This window comes from Macrobrachium nipponense, chromosome 8 (genome assembly GCF_015104395.2).
Source record: "Macrobrachium nipponense isolate FS-2020 chromosome 8, ASM1510439v2, whole genome shotgun sequence".
In the NCBI taxonomy this organism is placed as follows: domain Eukaryota; kingdom Metazoa; phylum Arthropoda; class Malacostraca; order Decapoda; family Palaemonidae; genus Macrobrachium; species Macrobrachium nipponense.
The window spans coordinates 45,559,592-45,579,591 of record NC_087203.1 but is presented as its reverse complement, the minus strand read 5'-3'; the positions used below and the strand labels follow the sequence as shown (position 1 = coordinate 45,579,591).

Below are 20,000 nucleotides of genomic sequence, written 5' to 3'. Positions count from 1 at the left end.
ATACTGACAAGAACCTACATTTGCCAAAATATCATCTAATCTCGGTAATGGGAAGGTATTAACACTGGTTTGGGTATTGAGATACTTACAATCTACACAAATCCTTATTTCACCATTAGGCTTCATTACAGGAACAATAGGACTGGCCCAATCTCCAGCATGCTCGACCTTGCTCACTATATTTTTACTTTCTAGTTCTTTTTTCAAACTATTCTCAATTTTACATTTATAATGATAAGGAACAGATCTAGCTTTAAAATACTTAGGCACAGCATTTTCTTTTAACATTAATTGACATTCATAATTTGTAATGGGTGATCCTTCCACACCTGATACTCATTGAACATTTTTACACAATCAAGCTTAGGCCTAGATGCACTACTTGGGGTAATAAGAGGACCTTTAAATTTATCATCACACACATTATCAATTTGTACCCACTGGTATTTCAATTTCTTCATCAAAGACCTGCCTGCTAAATTTAAATCATTATCTACAACAAAAAACTTTTGTCCCTGGACCATTTGGCCTTTAAAAGAAACATCACAATTTATTTCACCGTACACTTGCATTTCAGCTTTATCATAATTTGCTAAGCGTTTCCTTGTTGGTAATGGGGTTAAATTCAATTTATTAGCATCATGCCGTGAAATAGTGGATGCACCACTGCCAGTGTCTATTCAAACTCTAGGGGAAACCCATTTAACCTTAAAATTTCTCTATATGGTTCCTCATAATCATCGACAAAATCAATAGAATTCACATTAACATCAAAAAGTTTCAATAAATCATAAGAATCATGGAAACTTTCATTAACAGGAATATCCTTACTAGTAGACTCCTCTACATCATGCACTGTATTAACATTCCTAGATTTATTTCTAGCCTTTTTATTGGGACACACTGTACTAACATGGCCTTCCTTGCCACAGGAATAACATTTAGCATTCTTAAATCTACAATTATTAGCTAAATGGTTATCGCGCCCACAATGAATGCATTTACTTTGAACTTTACAATAATCACTTTTACCTCTCCCTTTAGAGTCTGCACTAGAATTAGGCCTAGGCCTAATTACCTTATGCCTAACCTTGTTAACAGTACCTGCAGGCCTATTATCTATAAAAGAACTTGAAGTAGGACTACATTCAGTAACATAAGCAGTTTCTAAATTGGTAACCTTGGCAAGTAATTCACGAGAGGAGATTGATTTAAACTCAAAAGGATCAGCTAATAAAACCTTAAAATATACTTCATTATCAATACCAACCAATAATTGTTCCTTCAACCTTCGGTCAAAATCACTATTAAATTCACACTGTTGAGCTAACAATTTTAGTTCTGCATAATATTCCTTCACGGACTCACTACTTTTCTTCTTCCTCTGTAGGAAATCACACAATGCTCTATGATAACTTGGTTTTGTTATAAAATGCGACTTTAGTTGATTTACTAGGTCATCAAATGGAACTGCAGACGGCAATTTCGGTGCTGTTAACTTACAGATCGTGGAAAATGTCTCTACTCCAACTGAAGAAAGCAACAAAGCCCTTTTTGCTGTCGCCTCTGTTACTTCATTTACTTCACAATTCATGGAAAATAGATCCAGCCAACAAGATAATTCCAACTTATCTGGGTTAAACTCGGGAATTGTCGGTCTCCTTGCTGCTGCCATCCTTCCTGACAGGGTATGGAACTTCGGTAGTCCCCAACAAATACAGCTGAATTCAGGCTACTCGAATACTGGAGTCTGGACGTTGGCCAGGCCTAAACTGGTATGCTAGGCTAGATACGGCCGGCTGTCGTTGGTACACTAACTCTCCTTCAATGTGACATACCTCTTCGTACACTGGGTTCTTCCTCGTCGCCACTGTTGCATTCTCGTCCTTTAGTACTTAGGTCCTAAGAAGACAGGGTGGTCATTCACGTACTTTATTATGGTATATCAATTACAAGTAAGGAGACCCATGCTTATGCTGGCTTCCCAGTTTGTGGATGGCGGGAGATTTCTACAACAACTCCCAGAAAGTTCAACATAGTAGAATGAGAGAGTAGTGTTTCTCAATACATTACACTTATAAAACACTCCACACACACATTAGAAGTGTTCGCCCACTTGACATAGAAAACGGACCCCAAGCATAAAAGAAAACCCCCAATTTCTCATGTCAAACTAGCCTACTCAACTAAAGGAAGAGTTCTTAGATAGGTTTTGCTATATATTCTCATTACCGTCTGTTTGACAAGAATGCTTTATTCATTAACGTTAAATAATTTAACCAGATCTCTGTCAATTTTTGTCTATCTCTTAGGGCTAGCAACTGACACGGAAGGATTAAATATAAAAATAAAAACGAAAATATTTGTAGTTACATCATACACACACACACACTTATGTAATAAGAAACTGGGGAGAACATTTTTTTAAAATCAAAGTCGAAACACAGCACTGCAAGGACAAAAAGTACATTCATAAAGTACCGAAGGGGCACCAATAATAATAAATCAATAATCAATTGTTATAGCAGGAAGTCCACAAACAATTAGAGTATATCCGAGAAACCGAGATGATGGTAATGAACTTTCGCGCTGGGTTACATTTCAGTCTAGGGCTTATTTCAGATACAGTATACTATATAAATAAAATACATAATATTGTACCACTAAAGCACCAATTGAACGTCATAGTCTCAGGCTAGATTTGTTTGTTTGTATGGTGTTTTTACGTTGCTTGGAACCGGTCAGTGGTTATTCAGCAACAGGGCCAACGGTTTTACGTGACTTGCAAACCATGTCGATTGTTTGTATGGTGTTTTTACGTTGCATGGAACCAGAGGTTATTCAGCAACGGGACCAACGGCTTTACGTGACTTCCGAACCACGTCGAGAGTGAACTTCTATCACCAGAAATACACATCTCTCACTCCTCAACGGAATGGCCGAGAATCGAACCCGCGACCACCGAGGTGGAACGCTAATACCATACCAACTAAACCATGTCGAGAGTGAACTTCTATCACCAGAAATAAACATCTCTGATCCCTAAACATTATATGGCATTTCAAAATTATCATCTTTCGGATATGAAGTTAATAATAATCTTGCTACCCCCAGTAAGCCTTCCTATTTGCAAATAAAGAGGTGGACCCAGTGATTGCTAAACACCTACAATTCTGTACATTTAAGTATATCTTAGTTTACCCAGACCACTGAGCTGATTAACAGCTCTCCTAGGGTTGGCCAGAAGGACTAGATTTTTATTTATGTGGCTAGAAACCATTTGGTTACTTAGCAATGGGACCTACAGCTTATTATGGGATCCAAATCACATTATATTGAGAAATAAATTAGTAACCACCGTAAATAAATTCCTCTGGTTCCACATTGGCGGCACCGGGGAGCGAACTTGGGCTACCAGACAGATAGTTGAGTACAACCCACTCATCCAGTGAGGAACTTTAGGTGAATGAGAACTTATTCCTACCCTCCTCCCTAACAATCTGGAATTTAATTTCGAAAATTTCTGATGTTGCTACATTGAGAAAGGAAACAATAAAACATGCTGTATTGAACCGATTTTTATTAAATCAAAAAAAGCAGGACAATGATAATTCTAAAATAAAATTCACCCTTTTAGCATTCATATATGGCATACTGTCTTCAAACTATCTTAGCAGAAACACTTTGCAATATACATGGATGCATTACTGTCAACCAATGTGCTAGTAAGTTTTAAAAAGGAAAACAGGAAATACATTTACACAATAACGCATGGAGGAGCAAGGCATTCATAAACATCATAGTTTTGTGTCAATGCCCTGAGTTATTCGATGGTTTTAAACTAAATCTAATAATGCTATATATTCAAACTCCTTTCCTGTTTTCCTCTCTAAAATGTATGCCAGCATTTGATCACCTTAGACTCATCTGTTCTTTACCTTGCTGATTTGCTTATTTACTTGCTATGAACAAAGATTAACCTAATTCATAAAAATGACAAAATTATCTTGACATACACATATAAATTCCTTGTGTACATAATATACAAAATATGTTGACAACACAAAATTAGCAAAGCATCTCACTGAATAAATTGCGTGAGATCATTGAGAAAATAGAACACAATGAGTTTTGTCTATCTTTACCTTTCAGAAGATTCATATACTTATTTTCTTTCAAATAAAGGATATTATTATTATTATTATTATTATTATTATTAAATCCCAAAAATTTGCCTCATAATAAAATAGCATCCCTTTACAATAAAAAATCAGACTGCATAACTTTTGAACACTAAAAAAAATCTTTTGTATACTAACCTTATACGAATACAATTACCTTAGATAAGGGAAAGTTCTTGAGAAGTGGGTGAGACGGGTAATAAAACTGAACAGAGGAGATGACAATCCGTGCAAACCTACTGAAAAGGCCATATGGAGGGATGGGTGAAAACAGAGGAGATGATAATCCGTGCAAACCTACTGAAAAGGCCATATGGAGGGATGGGTGAAACGGTTGAATGTTAAGGAAACAGGTCTTACTGGAAACATAAACTGAGGACCAGGATTTGCTTGCAGATATGGTGGAAACATCAGGGGATATCCTGCATTAGGTAAACATCTATTCTGACTCTCTACATGCAATGCACAGGTGTACCTGTTTTGCATTCCTAACAGTGGACAAGCAGGATAAGGAACAGTGCCAAACCGATCTTGCTCTTTAAAACTTCTTTGTGGCAAGTAGGCAATGCCATTCATCCCTGGGTGGGTAGGGACATGATCAAACTTATCCATGGTATTCTTAATAAATGTATTTTGCTTGTAATTTATATTAGATAAATTATTACTAAGTACACAGTGATTACCAGTAACATTGTACTGACTTCCTTATGCCCTTCAGTCAAATTTTCTGTATTGGAGAGATTTTTGACAGTGACACGATTACTGCCTAGGGACACAGGAAGCTTAACATCTCCACCATTTTGGTCAGGGGATATATCAGTGTTTGTGGGACACTTTTCCCATACACGTTTAGAATTCTGATCACTGGCAGAGCTTCGTTCACATGGCTTCTTAACATCTGTGGTATGTCTCTCAGGAAGGGATTTCACTTTTAATCTTGCTGCGTGACAAGGCTGCTGCTTCTCCATCTCCAACTGACACACTGGTTCTCCAGTAAGATTTTTAATGTGATTTTTCTTTTTCTTGTACTTTTCCTTTAGTTCAGAGATTACCAGTTTCAACTTTTCCAAGGTATGATGGACTAATGGTGAAGCAACATCAGTGACATTATTTACAATAGTTTTGTATTCATGCTTCTTTAATTGCAGACTTAAGTCCAAGAATTTTAATTCCTGTAAGAGCTGCTCACGATCTTCAACATTTGGTGGAGAATCCAGGTTATCATATTCCCTATCAGCTTTTGTTTCTTCTTCTTCTTCTTCAGTCAACAGTTGACTTCCACCAACTGTGTGAAACTTTTCGAGTGTGTGTCTGGAATTCTGATCACTGCTAGAGCTTAACTCACAATTCATCTTTATATTTGTTGCATATCCATCAGGTGGGGATATCATCTTTAAACTAGTTGAATGACAAGGCTGCTTATCATAGTCCACATCTGCTTCAGTTTCTTTTGCTTCTTCAGTCGAGAGTTGACAAATTGCTCTGGGTTGTGGTGGTGTTTGTAGTAATTCTGGACACGTATTTTTATAAATTATTCTGTTAACTGGTGAATTGTACAATATTACTGGTTCTCTACAAAATTTTTCTTCTGATTTATGCTGGTGTGTACTGTTTAGTTTTTCTTTAACTTTCCTTGTTGCTTGCTCCATATGAGTCACATTCCTCGCTTCTAAATCACATTTCTCACTAGAGGATCTATCTACAACCTCTATCACATTGCTTAGATTACCTTCTTCACAGTCTGTACACCCAGAAAGATGAGACACCCTTAAGTTTCCTTCTGTCTCATTGACTGGTTTTTTATTGGGACTACTATCTTCCTCACAGCACTGACTCTTGTTGCTATCTTTTAAGCCTTTCTCTGAAATCTCTACAACAGACATCTCTGCACTGCTACTATTAATTTTCAAAGAAGCATCATGTGCAAACTGAGAATGAGTTACATCTTTTGATCCAAGATTCTGACAAATGTTCCTTGCTTCACAGTCACTATTATCTCTAGGATATTTTCTAACAGAAATGACATTACTGTCAGAAAACTGCAGATTATCAGTGACAAAGCCACAAATAGCTGATCCAGCCTGATCCTCAGACAAACTATTTTTCTTTCCAAGTTCTTCATTTCTAACATCTTTCAACATATTATTTCCATCATCATGATGCTCATCAACATTATGAATAATTTGACTGCCAGAAGTTAGTTGTGGTAAAGAAACATTTCTGCTGCCAGCTTGATTCATATTGCTTTGTGGATCTCCAATCTTCCTTTCATGTGATATCCTACTATCACATTCATTAAGCTCACTATCATTTCCTCTGAATTCTTTGCAGCCACTCACTGAATGGCAATTATCTTCAACTTTTTTAGAATTGGCTGAAGCTGAGGTGTCAGTGGTCAGTAGGTTTTGATTTTCGTTTTTTAAAGGAATTTTATTTACCATATACAGATCACATGGTGATACAACAGACACATTATCATATACAATCTTATTATGTGCTGCAAGGGTCATCTGGTTTGTTTGTGATGTAATAACATCTGATGACAAACACAAATTACCAAACTTATAAAGAGAATTATTCTTTCCTGGTTCACAACTGCCACTGTTAAGACTGTGTCTAGCGGCAACAAGATTACTGGATATCTTCTCTTGTATGGCAGCAGTATGTACATTTTCACTTGGTTTACAACAGTCTGCATTACTATTAAATAAGCCATTGTCATTTTCTTTGTCACTGACAGTGACTGATTTATGTGTTGGGATACACTGGATAGAATTTAACTTTTCCTGGTTTCCTGATGCTACTGAACCAGAAAAAGAAAAACCAGAACTGAGTCTGATGGGTTTACGTAATTCACTCTGGTTAACATTATGCTTCAAGCATCGATTGCGTGGCACTTCCAGGTCTTGAAGCAATGAAGGACAACTGATAGGTTTACTGGGTTCACTAAAGACCACTGTTTCTTTTCCACCTGTAACAGATATTACATCTCTTCCAGTTGTAAACTGAAACTGGTCAATAGGTGTTTCCATACTGAACACACACATTTTTCCAAGAACATCACAAGTTTTTGGATCTTGAGTTAATGTTGGATGAGTAGCAAACACATTTGTCCAAACTTCCTCTGAATCAGAAATCTTACAAGTAGTGTTATCTCGCACTAAGCCATTTGAAATAGGTAAAGCAACAGGGTTGAACATGGGCTGATTAGTGGTGTTAATGGAGAAAGAACTTTTATCATAAACTTCGGGGAAATAATTGTTCATGATCTTATCACCATCTAATTCTTTTATTGCCTTTGGTGACACAGTGCTGGTTTTTCTGGCAGAAACTGCTCCCTGAGAAAGTGTTGGATGGAGAGTGACGCTAAACTGATTCTTATCAACAGCCAATGGTGGTGAATCCTGATTTACTTTGGAGATGACACGTTCAAGGTGAGGACCTTTTGTGACACTCACATTGGTATTGGTAAACTCAACGGGCTGACATACTGCTGATGATCTTCCTAAAAGAATATTGTTAATATAACTGCTAGTATCTACAATTGGATTTACATATTCATTCACATAAAGACTTTGAAACTATATATGTAGGAACATTACCATCATCTGTCAATATTAAACTCCAAGGAACTTCAAAATTACCGTTTCTTAAATTGCTGGCGTCAATGCCAGAGTAAGTTGCTCTTCCACTAAGCTCGTTAACTTGTGCATTTTTTGAGAACTCATAAATGAAATTATCCATCACTGCATCATTCATCATAACATTACTCATTCTTGAAGTATCCATTTCACTGCATTTGTATATCTTGATCAATTCCTGTAAATATAAGAGAAATTAACTTTTGATTAAAAGTTTGTAAATTTGAATTTGCCTGTAAATTTTGGTAAAGCCCTATCATCAAGCAACTATTATTAATGAGGAATATCTGAAAGATATATTAACACTGCAAGTGTTTTATTGTGCTTCTCACACACACTTTAACTTGGAAATGAGACTTACAACTTGAAAATTAGCCCTCTTACGCCGAAGCCCTAAAAATAAAAACCTCTCCCGTATGCCGAGGCGGGTTTGGAGTGAGCGCGGAAGCGGAAAAAATAATTTTTTCAAAAAATCACAGCGCGCTAGTTTTGAAGATTAAGAGTTCATTTTTGGCTCCTTTTTTTGTCATTGCCTGAAGTTTAGTATGCAACCATCAGAAATGAAAAAAAATATCATTATCATATGTAAATAATGCGATATATGGTAGCGAAAAAAAATTCATCCATAATTGTATTCAAATCAAATCGCGCTGTGTGAAAAATGGTTAAAGCTAACGAGTTACTTTCACTTTCGTTGCATTTTACACTAAATTGCAATCATTTTGGTATATATTACATTGTAAAAAGATAAAAGCAACACCGGAAAAATATTATCACAAGATGATGCACGAATTTGTAACGAGCGGACGTAAAAAATTTTTTTTTTTTTTTTTCAAAAATTCACTGTAAATCTAAATATTGTTATAGAGACTTCCAATTTGTTTCAAAATGAAGAAAAATGATAGAATATTACGATACTGTAAGAGTTTTAGATTAGAACTGCAGATTTCGACCATTTCGGGCGAGTTAAAGTTGACCAAATGTCGAAATTTTTATATATATATTTATTTATAGGCAAATATTTCAGAAATGAGAAAAGCTACAACCTTCAATTATATTTTGTTGTATTCTTCATGATTTTGCGCACATTTTCATATAAGAAACTCTATAAAACAGCTAATATGAAAAGGAGCAAATATTAGGATAATTCGACGTACGTATTTCGGAGATTTTCGGCCGCGAATCGGCGTGCGGAGGGAAAGAAAGTTTTTTTTTTTTAAATTCACCATAAATCTAAATATTGTGTTAGACACTTCGAATTTGTTTCCAAATGAAGATAAATGACTGTATATTATTAGATTGTAAGAGTTTTAGCTTACAATTGCGTTTTTCAACTATTTCGGTAGAGTCAAATTTGACCGAACGTGTTTTTTTTTCTATTTATCGTGATTTATATGCAAATATTTCAAAAAAAGAGAAAAGATACAACCTTCAATCATTTTTAGGTGTATTCTACATGAAATTGCGCACATTTTCATATATAAAACTTTATGTAACAGCTAATTTTAAATGGTGCAAACATTTCAACAATCGCACAAAAAAAAAATCTTATTTTTTCGGAAGTTACCCCGCGGACGTAAGGAAAATTTTTTTTTTTTTTTTCATAAATTCACCATAAATCGAAATATTGTGCTAGAGACTTCCAATTCGTTGCAAAATGAAGGTAAATGATTGAATATTACTAGAATATAAGAGTTTTATCTTACAATTGCGTTTTTCGACCATTTCGGTAGAGTCAAAGTTGACCGAAAGTTGAAATTTTTGCACTTAACGATATTTATATGAAAATATTTCAAAACTGATAAAAGCTACAACCATGGGTTGTTTTTAGTTATATTGTGCATGAAATTGCGCACATTTCCATATATAAAACTTTATGTAACGGCAAATTTAAAACGGTGCAAAACATTACCACAATCGCACGAAAAAATTTATCGGAAGAGTTACCGCGCGAACGTAAGGAAATTTTTTTCATAAATTCACCATAAATCGAAATATTGTGCTAGAGACGTCCAATTTGTTGCAAAATGAAGGCAAATGATTCAATATTACTAGAATATAAGAGTTTTAGCTTACAATTGCGTTTCTCGACCATTTTGGTAGTCAATGTTGACCGAAGGTTGAAATTTTTGCACTTATCGTTATTTATATGAAAATATCTCAAAATCTGATAAGATACAATCATGAGTATTTTTTTGTTGTAATCTACATGAAATTGCGCACATTTTCATATATAATACTCCATGTATCGGATAATTTAAAATGGTGCAAAAATTGTCAAAGTGACGAAATAATTTTTGAGATGTGTCGCTGATACTTTTTAGTGCGATAAGAAAGAAATTCGCGCTTGCGCGCCTGCGTAGCGATTGTAAACAGAAAAACGCCTTGATCCGTGAACTCCCAGCATCCCTCAAGGCGCGTGATTCAAAAGTTTTTGGCTGGTAGGCCTATAAGTATTTTTCCGCGAATTTAAAAAAAAACTTTAAGTCGACGTATGATACGTCCAATCGGCATACGGGAGACATTTTGACTCGACGTTTAATACGTCCAATCAGCGTAAGAGGGTTAGTATGGATACAAATGTCTTCAATTGCATTGAGATATTAAGTTCCAATATGCGGTGAAGAAGACTGCAGTAAATACAAAATCATAAATTACAGACTGATTTTGTTTAATTAAATACCCTCTTGCATGGGTTGCTTTGCTCTGTAAAAATTGGCTAGGTTCCAACCCATCAGCCCTTTCAGTAAGGTAAACAATTCTTAAAATACAGAGAAAGCATAGTACAGTGGTACCTCGAGATACGAAACTAATCCGTTCCAAGGCGGCCTTCGTATCAGGAGTTTTTCGTATCTTGAACCGCATTTTACATCCGTTCCAAGCCCTCCAAAAACACCCCAGTAAATTATATTTCCAGGCCTACAACACATGTTCTAGGGTTATGACGCCGATCCGACGGAAGAAATATGACTCCAAAAAGGCAAAATACTGTACATACTTGAGTAATATTCAACTGCATGTAATGTTCAACCCCATTTTTACAGCATATAATAGTGCTTTAGCATATGTCCCTTAGCAATAAGCCTAGCCTATGTTAGCGGTTGCTACTGTAGCCTAGTCTATGATTCTCACATCTAAACCTAAGAAGCTAAAAGCTTAGAATATGCCAATAAAATGTATAAATAATCAGTATGTACTCATTTCAAATAATTATTAATTAATCATTAACTATAATACACAAACAAAAAAACAACCTTCCAATCGTTTGTTTACATTCAGCTCTTACGATTACCGAATGATCGCCAAGCAATCACTTTAACTAGCACACAGCAAGCCATAAGTTTTCATTAGTATCTCTCTTCAACTAATGAAACTACCAAACAGTATAATAACAATTCATTTCTATTCTTTATTCTATCTTTACCTAATGGAGATACAGAGTTACAGACAGCTATAATGAAACATATACGTAATATTAAAACAAAAGAAGAATTCTAAAAAATACATATTTATTGGCTTCGATGATAGCAGTCTGATTTATTTTATATTTAATTAATCTAATTCACAATTTTTTTTATTAAATATATTGCATGTACTCATTTCAAATAATTATTAAGTAACCATTAATTATAACAAACAATAAAAAAAAAAAAAAAAGCTTCCAAACTTCTGTTTACATCCAGCACTTATGAGTACTGAATGATCGCCAAGCAATCACTTTTTCCTAGCACACAGTAAGCCATAAATTTTCATTATCTCTCTTCAACTACTGAAACAACCAAACAGTATAACAACCATTCATTTCTATATCTAATGTTTTTTTTTATTAAATGTATTGTATGAATAAGTTTTTTAATTTACAGCATCCTTTTACCAATAGAATACATGGAGCACAAAGGGTAGATGCTGACCAATAGGAGAGCAGGATCTTATGGGGTGACTAGCATCAGGAACCAATGGGAGAGAGTGAGGATGGTGGCGAGTTTACTCGCGGCGCGCGAGTTTTAAAATACTTCTCGGTGGTATGGGCAAATCTCGGGAATTTACAGCAACAACCTTTCGTAACTTGAACTATTTTTGTATGTAGAGCCAAAAAAGGGATTTTGACAAAGGAAAAATCTATTTCTGGGTGAAGGTGTGTTGCCCAGTGAAATAGTACCTATAGCACTCATTTCTAGGTATAAATAAATGCTAAATATACCAGAGAAAAAAGCCATATGGAATGCCAGAGTTACTACCTCTGGATCGATCACCCCCAAAAGGTGTCGGTATAGCAACAGGGGCGAGTGGAAGCCACTTATCACAGATACTTTGCCCAATAGCTTTCTCCTCTCTCAAAATCCTCCTCCAGAGAAGCGCCGTTACAACGGCCACCATCCGCTCGTCACCACCACCTCTGCCAAGAAACATCATTCCTGAAATACGCACCCAAGCTCGAGCCAGCTAAAGGGTGGGGAAAGGAAAAGAGAGGGATGGGTTCACTGGGCGACACAGGTCTTCACCCAGAAATAATTTTTTTTTGTCAAAATCCCTTTTCTGGGATTGACCTGTGTCGCCCACTGAAACAGTAACAGAATTGGCCATACAAGCTTGGTAAATTGAGAGTAAAACCAAAAATTTTATATGAAAGGAAAAAATAAAATTTTCTTACAATCATTGTTTTAATGATCCAAGTTAAGGATACAAAATATAAGGAGTAAATAACATATAAAATATATGCCCAAGTTCATACCATCACCAGGAATATCAGTAAAGGTAATGAAAATAAAAACACATGAAATAATGAACTATGTACAAGTACAGGAGTGGGTTGATAAGCAATCCAGTCCATAACAAAAAGGCAAAAAGGGAGGGAATACAAGCGAGGCAGGTAAGTGTGAGGGAGTACCAAAAGGTAATTAATGGCAAAATCAAACATAATTAATAATATACAACCTTACAAAATACATAATTAGGCTGTATCAGGGGAGACAATGTTCCCTGCAGCCACTGCATAATATTTAAGGGCCTCTAGAGACTTTAGATAGCGGCGTTTAAATACTGTCAAGAGATTTCTAACCCGTATACTTTTTGAGATCATCGAAGTTCAAATGATGAAAATAATTAACTGAGGTAGCCACTGCTCGGATATCATGGACCTGAGGAACTGAATCCGGATTGGCTTGTTTAATAAAATAAAGAATTTGTTGTCTGATGGCCTTCAAGGGAATGGTTCTACCATTCTCTCTAATAAAAAGAGGACCTGAAGACTTATTAGAAGTTCTGTCAAGATAAGATTTCAATGAAAAAACTAGACATAATGATGGGTCCTTTGGAAGAGGGACAATCTTCTACAGAGACCATCTGTTCTGAGGGTCTTCATTCTTTGCTAAGAATTTCAGATCCAGACAAAGCAGAACTTCTCCTGACGGGAGGAAATCAATATGATTCGGTTCTCTAGAGAGAGCTGACAGTTCAGATATTCTGGTACCTGAGGCCAGACTCAGTAGAAATAATGTTTTCCTGAGAAGGGTTATATATGAGCATGATTCATTATCAGTATCTGAAGCTAACTTGAGTACGTCATTTAAAAACCAGGAGACCGTATGAGGCCGGTTTACTGGTCATAGACGAGCACATGCTCTAGGGATAGACGAAAAGTACGAATCTGTTAAATCAATATTAAAGCCAGACTGAAATATTTTCCTTAAGGCGGATTTAGTCGTAGTAATGGTACTAGCAGCTAGGCCTTTTTTCGAACAGAGTTCTAAAAAACCAGACTGCCAGATTTGTAGTCATTGTCAGAACATCTGATTCTTTTAGAAAGATGGCTAACTTCCTCACTGCCGAATCATACTGCCGGAGTGTCAATCCTCTTTTGTCTGATTTCACGAACAATGTGTTTAGTGGATCAATATTAGCACCTTTCTGTGCCACAAACTTCATGAAGTCCATAAAGTTAGGGCATTCAGAATTCTTGAGGAAGCTGACACAGTCCGAGTTTGTACTATTTGAGTCAGTTTTGGGTTGGGAATCTGTCTGGGACGGAGTTTCAACTCTAGTAGAAGAGGGAACCAATTGCTCTTCAGCCAGTTGGGTGTTACCAGAGCTATCCACCCTTTGAAAGATAAGAGTTTGTGTAGAGCTTTCATCAGAAGGTTTATTGGCGGAAATAGGTAGATTTTCTGCCAACTGTTCCAGTCTATGGACATCACATCTGTGGCTTGAGCTAGAGGATCCAAACTGGGAGCCACATAACATGGAAGTTTGAGGTTGGACTCCGTGGCGAACAAGTCTACCTGAAGGCCCGGTATTTGTAGGCAAATCCAATTGAATGACTTTGTGTTTAAGGACCACTCCGATTCCAGCGGAGTTGTCCTGGACAGTGAATCCGCAATGACATTCCGTACTCCTGCCAGGTGAGTAGCTGACAGGTGCCAATGATGTTTCATTGCTAACGAGAAGATTGCTATCATCACGTGATTTATGTGGCTCGACTTGGAACCTCCTCTGTTTAGGCAGTGAACTATCACTGCACTGTCCAAGACTAGTCTTGATATGAATATTCCTGGCTGGAGCTAGTCGTTTCAGGGTCAGGAAAATGGCCATTGCTTCTAAGATGTTGATATGGAACTGGCGGAATACTGTCGACCACGTTCCTCGAACCTTCTTGTACTGAGAATAGCCCCCCAATCGCTCAGAGAGGCGTCCGTGTGGACTATTAGAGACGGTGGGGGAAATTGTAGCAATACTGACTTGGAAAGACTCTTGACCGTCATCCATGGACGAAGTCTTTTCCTTAGTATCAGCGGAATCAAGGAGATTTTGTCCCTGAGTCTGCTGTTGGCTCTTCTCCGCCATACCCAATTGATGTCCTTCAGTCTGGCTTTCAACAAGAGATCTGTAATTGAAGCAAACTGAAGAGAACTTAAGACTTTCTTGGGTACGACGAGAAGCCCGTCTGTTCTTGAGAAATTCTCTCATAGCTTTCGCTATCTCTTTGCACTTGGTTGGTGGAAGAGATAGTTTGTGTGAGGTTAGGTCCCATTGAATTCCTAACCATTGAAAGCGAGACGCCGGAATGAGACCGGACTTTTCCATGTTTATCTGGAATCCCAGATACTCTAGAAATTTTATTACTCTGGCTGTTGCACTGCGACATTCTTTGTCGTTGGGTGCCCAAATGAGCCAGTCGTCTAGGTAAGCTACTAGTGTAACCCCCTGAGCTCTTAGTTCCTGAACTACTGTCTCTCCTAGTTTGGTGAATATTCTGGGCACTATATTGAGCCCAAATGGCATGACTCTGAATGAGTAAGCCTATTTTCCTAGTTTGAAGCCTAGGTAAGGAGAAAAGTTTCTCGCTATCGGGACGTGATAATAAGCGTCTGTAAGATCGACAGAGGTGGTGCCGACCCCACGGGGAAGTAAGGTCCGCACCTGCGAGACGGTTAGCATGCGGAACTTGTCGCACTGAATGTATGAGTTGAGACGGGACAAGTCCAGAATCACTATTCGCTAAAATTCGGGGAATCGTTGTATCGGGATGCCATTTGAATATGTTCTAGAGCTCAATAGGGCGCATGTAATTTATTTGCACTCTTCGTTTGTCCGTATCCTTCTTTGGCACGGTGAACAAATGTCCCTGAAATTTCAGGTGTCTGACTTTCTTTATTGCCTTCTTTTGGAGAAGGTCTTTGGCATAGTCTAGGAGGTCTGCCGTTGGAATTTGGTGGAATCTGACTGGTGGAGGAGGCCCTTTTATCCATCTCCACCCCAGGCCTTTTGATACAATACTGTGGGCCCACGGACTGAAGGTCCAATGGTCCCGGAAGAGGTACAATCTCCAGCCTACCTGGAGAGGCTCATAGATTGGATGAGGTCTTACTTCCTCTGCCTCCTCTGGAACCTCTGCCTCTGGAGGGAGCTCTGGAACCAGCTCTGTACCGGTAAGCTCCTCTTGCTCTGCTTCCTCTTGCATATCGGTTATAGCCTCGAAACGCTCCTTGTGCTTCAAACGAAGCGTTGAAGGCCGGGGACGTCACGAAACCAGCCGAACTCAAGGGCTGTTGAGTTGGTTGACTCTGCAGCAACACCAATTGTTGTTGTGGTTGAAGGTTGACCAATCTGGGAGACGGGAACTGCCTGAATCACCGTCTTTGTCTGAGGGGCCTGGAAGGACTGATACTTCCTGGCCCTCTTCCTACCTTTGGGCTGCGGTCTGGAGGTTTCATAGAACTTCCTTTTGGAAGGAAAACCCCAGCGGACACGAAGGTTCTGATTAGCACCCGGAATAGAGGTTCCTCAGAGCAGACAGAAGCCGTCAACTCCGATGTAGTAACAGAGTTGATCGACCTACTCAGTCTGCACCTAGCCTCAAATTCTGCCTTTACCAAGGCCTCCGGGATTTTGGGTAATCGTTCACTAAATTGATTGGAAGCACACTCTGGATCGAGTTTGCCCACTGTGAACGTTTCTGGAGCGCCCATCCAGCACTCTAGATCTCCGGGAAAGAGTAGAGAGGTAGGCTCTGTCTCTCGAAGCTGAGGCATTGGCTTCTCCTCCATTCCGGCCTGCAGAGTTAACTCCGCGATCTTAGACGTGCAAGGAGTTGGGATTTTATCCCTCACCACGAACATGGTGTAGCAACCCTTGTGTGGCGTCAGTCTAGTGTTGACGCACTCCCATTCTGAAAGGGTGCGGACCCATGCCGACTGTGCCTGGTCCCTAGGATAAATAACAGTTTCCTTTGGGATCCTGTCTATCCTGACCAATGCTTCCTCAGCTAACCTAGTGAAGCCTGGGAAGGGAAATTGGAGGTTTGCCGGAAAGAACTCCTAATCTTCCACGGGACGCGTACCACAGCCTTCAATTGTCAGCATGCCCTCCAAAAAGGGGGCATGCAGAGCCAACCGCCACGGGTTGCCGTTCTCAAATGGCGGAAGCTTGGAAGCACCCAGCACAATGAAGGACTGCTGTGTGCCTCCGGACTGTGTAAGTCCGGCCAGCAAACTCTCCTGGACCTGTAGTCTCTGAGCCAGAGACAGGATGGACTGGCCCGATGTCTCCAAGCTCGAAGCGAGCTGAGAAGACATCAATTGCAACCTCGAGTCTACAATATTGCCCATCTTCTCCATTAGAAGATTAGCAAAGGCATCAGGATCAAAACCGGACTCCATAGGTCTGGTTTTAGATGCCTTAGCTCTCGACCCCTTAAGCGGGGGAGTAGGTTTAGCCAAGGAAGTCATAGGCGTAGGAGCCAATGATGACCTAGCGGAACTCGCTGGAGTAGGTTTACTTGGTCTGGTAGTCCTAGGCAGAGTCTTCTTCTTCAGGGCTTTCACCTTGGGGATCACGGAATCAGACCTGTCCCCAAGGTTCCTGGACTTTGAGAAGCCCTGGAAAGAAGAGGAAGAATACGGAGTACGACTGAAAGAAAATGATTTCTTTTTAGCCGATCTAGAACTAAAACCACCTGCCTCACTTACCTCCCTACCTTCTTTCTGCGCGTCGACGGTCATTGGTTCAAGATGGATACTGACGGCCGCCACCTCTTCCGCCACCTCCTCACACAAGGCGTCTTGGTCTTCAGGAGGGGTCTGGGTCTCCATCCGGATTCTGGCAATAATAGGGGCCGCCACCTTCCTAGCTACTGCCGAAGAAATCTTCGCGTTCAGATACAATAGCTAACAATTCTCCTCCGACAGTACATAGGGGCATCCAGCAGCGACATTCCTGCCAAAACCTCCAACCCAGGTCCTTAGGGTCGTCAACGAGGTTTTGAGTGCCAGAGGAGTCTGAAAGAGAGGACGAAATCAGATCCTCCAGTGGCAGACCGTGTCATATTTTCAGATATCTATGTAAGGATATGTCATACAATAAAAAGAACATTACCAAGGTGAGAATGGTACCTACCGACTCATCAGTCACATACTCAAACAAAGAGTAGCAAACTTCACAAGCCATCTGGGTGCCATACCAATAGGTTATCGATCTCCACAGCACAACTGGCATGAGAACGACAGACCTCATGACCACAGGGTTGTTGGAGGATGGCTGTGCACCCCAACTCCTGACAGTGTACCATCTGTAAGTTAAAATTGGTACATGAAAATCTTCAAATAGTTTGGCCGGAGTTAATTCCGGTGGTATGCTTACACTTAGACTAGTTCTACTAAAACTTATTAAAGGTAAACATCAACTATTATATAATTTTTACATGACGTAAAAGCTCTGATTGTCTCCGCCTGCTCCGTAATCCCTAAACTCGGTATCGCAATCGCTATGATTGGCGGAGTTGGCCTTATACGAACAGAACAGGGAAACAAGGTAAAACCTAAGCCTGAGTCTGATCACACCAGAGTAGGATAGCAATTCCAAGTCAATTGGAAACGCATTGCCTAAGCCTAATTCCGCCCCCACTGAAGTGGGGAAAGCAGCGATAACAACAGAGAAATACGGGAAACAGAGCGGCGGGAACAGCGATACGTAGCGCTCCGGCGTATAAAATTCTGGTGCGGAGACATACCCAACAGAGATTATATAATTTTTTTTTTTTTTTTTTTTTTCTACATAATCCTTAATCTCTTCGACTAATCCCCCGAAACGCTCCAGCTGCAGTTCACTGGTAGGGTTACTTGGGCAGCGAGCTAACGAAGCACCGCCGGAACGAGTCCGGAACGAAAGGAGAAGCGCGGAGGAGGAAGGAAGACTAGCAATCGCAATCGCCTGGCAACAGCAACCGGTCAGGTGATTACCACCCTCCGAGAGGCCGTGAAGTAGCCTACAACTAAAGGAATAGAAGGCGGCATGCCAACTGACAGCCTAAAGGAGGTAACGGCCAAGGCTATACTTGCAAATTTTATTGATAAAGAAGTATTGGAAGTGCCGACGAAAAAAGGGCAAGCCCATCTGCGAACCTAGCCTAACCTACCACAATTGGATACACCAATCTGGTAAGGTAGGCTAGGATAGCGTCTACTAGTACGTCACGAAAGAGGGCACTCTAGAGCCTAACCTAACCCTCCAAAATCGAACGTATCGACCTGGTCAAGTTAGGCAGGTCTGGCACCTACATTTACGTAACCAGAGAGGAACTCTCTAGTGATGGAACACCCTCCAAAACAAACATGTCAGTCTGGTCAGGTAGCCAGGACTAGTACCAACTATGGGTATGAGTAGAAACTCTCAAACGCCTAGCCTACCCTCCAAAATCTCTTCGATCTGTCAGGTAGGCTAGGTTGGTAAATCATGCGGACTTCAAACTACCTCATCAAAATTAAATTAGTATACCAATATAAAATAAGATAATACAAAAATTACCACATACATAACATGCATAAGTATAGCGGATGGATGAGGGCTTTCCTTTACCTCTAAAATAATAACTGGCGTAGTACTAACCTAGCTAGCCTAACCGCTTTCACACACTACTCACGCATTAAAGATGAAATAAAACCACTCTCACGAGGGAACCAAATCGCTCATGAAGGGACGATGACCTACGAGGAGGGAAACTCTCTAAAAAAGACCAAAAATGCAATGGTTTGAACCGTAATACATAAGCCTATCGATACGCATCAGGAGCGAAATGGTAAATTTTCATGACAACAGTAGCGCTTACTGTGATGTGCAATAGTGGTGAATTTAAGATCATTCATAAAAAAACAAAATAAAATAAAACAAAAAAAAAATAAAAATAAAAAGTTGAGAAGACTGAGTAACGCAGTACCTTGATGTAAACATGGCGGTTCCCTGGATGAGGGGGCCCACGGACTCATACTCAACATGCAAACATCTCAACATAAAAACTTCTCCAATAAGGACAAACTGTTGTCTAACCACGTTCAAAGTCAATAATATTATACTCAACTTCGATGAAGATGCTTCTTGAAGACCAGAAAACATATTTAACAAAATTATAGCAAAGGATCACAGCGAAAAATAAAGCTGTTCGCGTAGCGAGTGCTATTAAAGGAATGAAGTTTCTTGGCAGAGGTAGTGGTAACGAGCGGAAGGTGGCCGTTGTAACGGCGCCGCTCTGGAGGAGGATTTTGAGAGAGGAGAAAGCTATTGGGCAAAGTATCTATGATAAGTGGCTTCCACTCGCCCCTATTGCTATACCGACAAACCTTTGGGGGTGATCGATCCAGAGGTAGTAACTCTGGCATTCCATATGGCTTTTTTTCTCTGGTATATTTAG

General features: G+C 39.3%; 1 protein-coding gene across 1 annotated transcript in view; it reads right to left on the bottom strand.

Moving 5' to 3' along the window:
- Positions 1 to 3,565: 3,565 nt before the first annotated feature.
- The window catches only part of LOC135223076 (uncharacterized), a 17,263-nt gene continuing 828 nt past the window's right edge, over positions 3,566 to 20,000 (bottom strand). Inside the window, exons 3-4 of the mRNA XM_064261584.1 lie at positions 7,826 to 8,000; positions 3,566 to 7,686 (exon numbers count right to left, since the gene is read on the bottom strand). Of these exons, the coding sequence (XP_064117654.1) occupies positions 4,826 to 7,686; positions 7,826 to 8,000 (3,036 nt within the window). The 3' untranslated portion in view covers positions 3,566 to 4,825. The remainder of the gene's footprint in view (positions 7,687 to 7,825; positions 8,001 to 20,000) is intronic.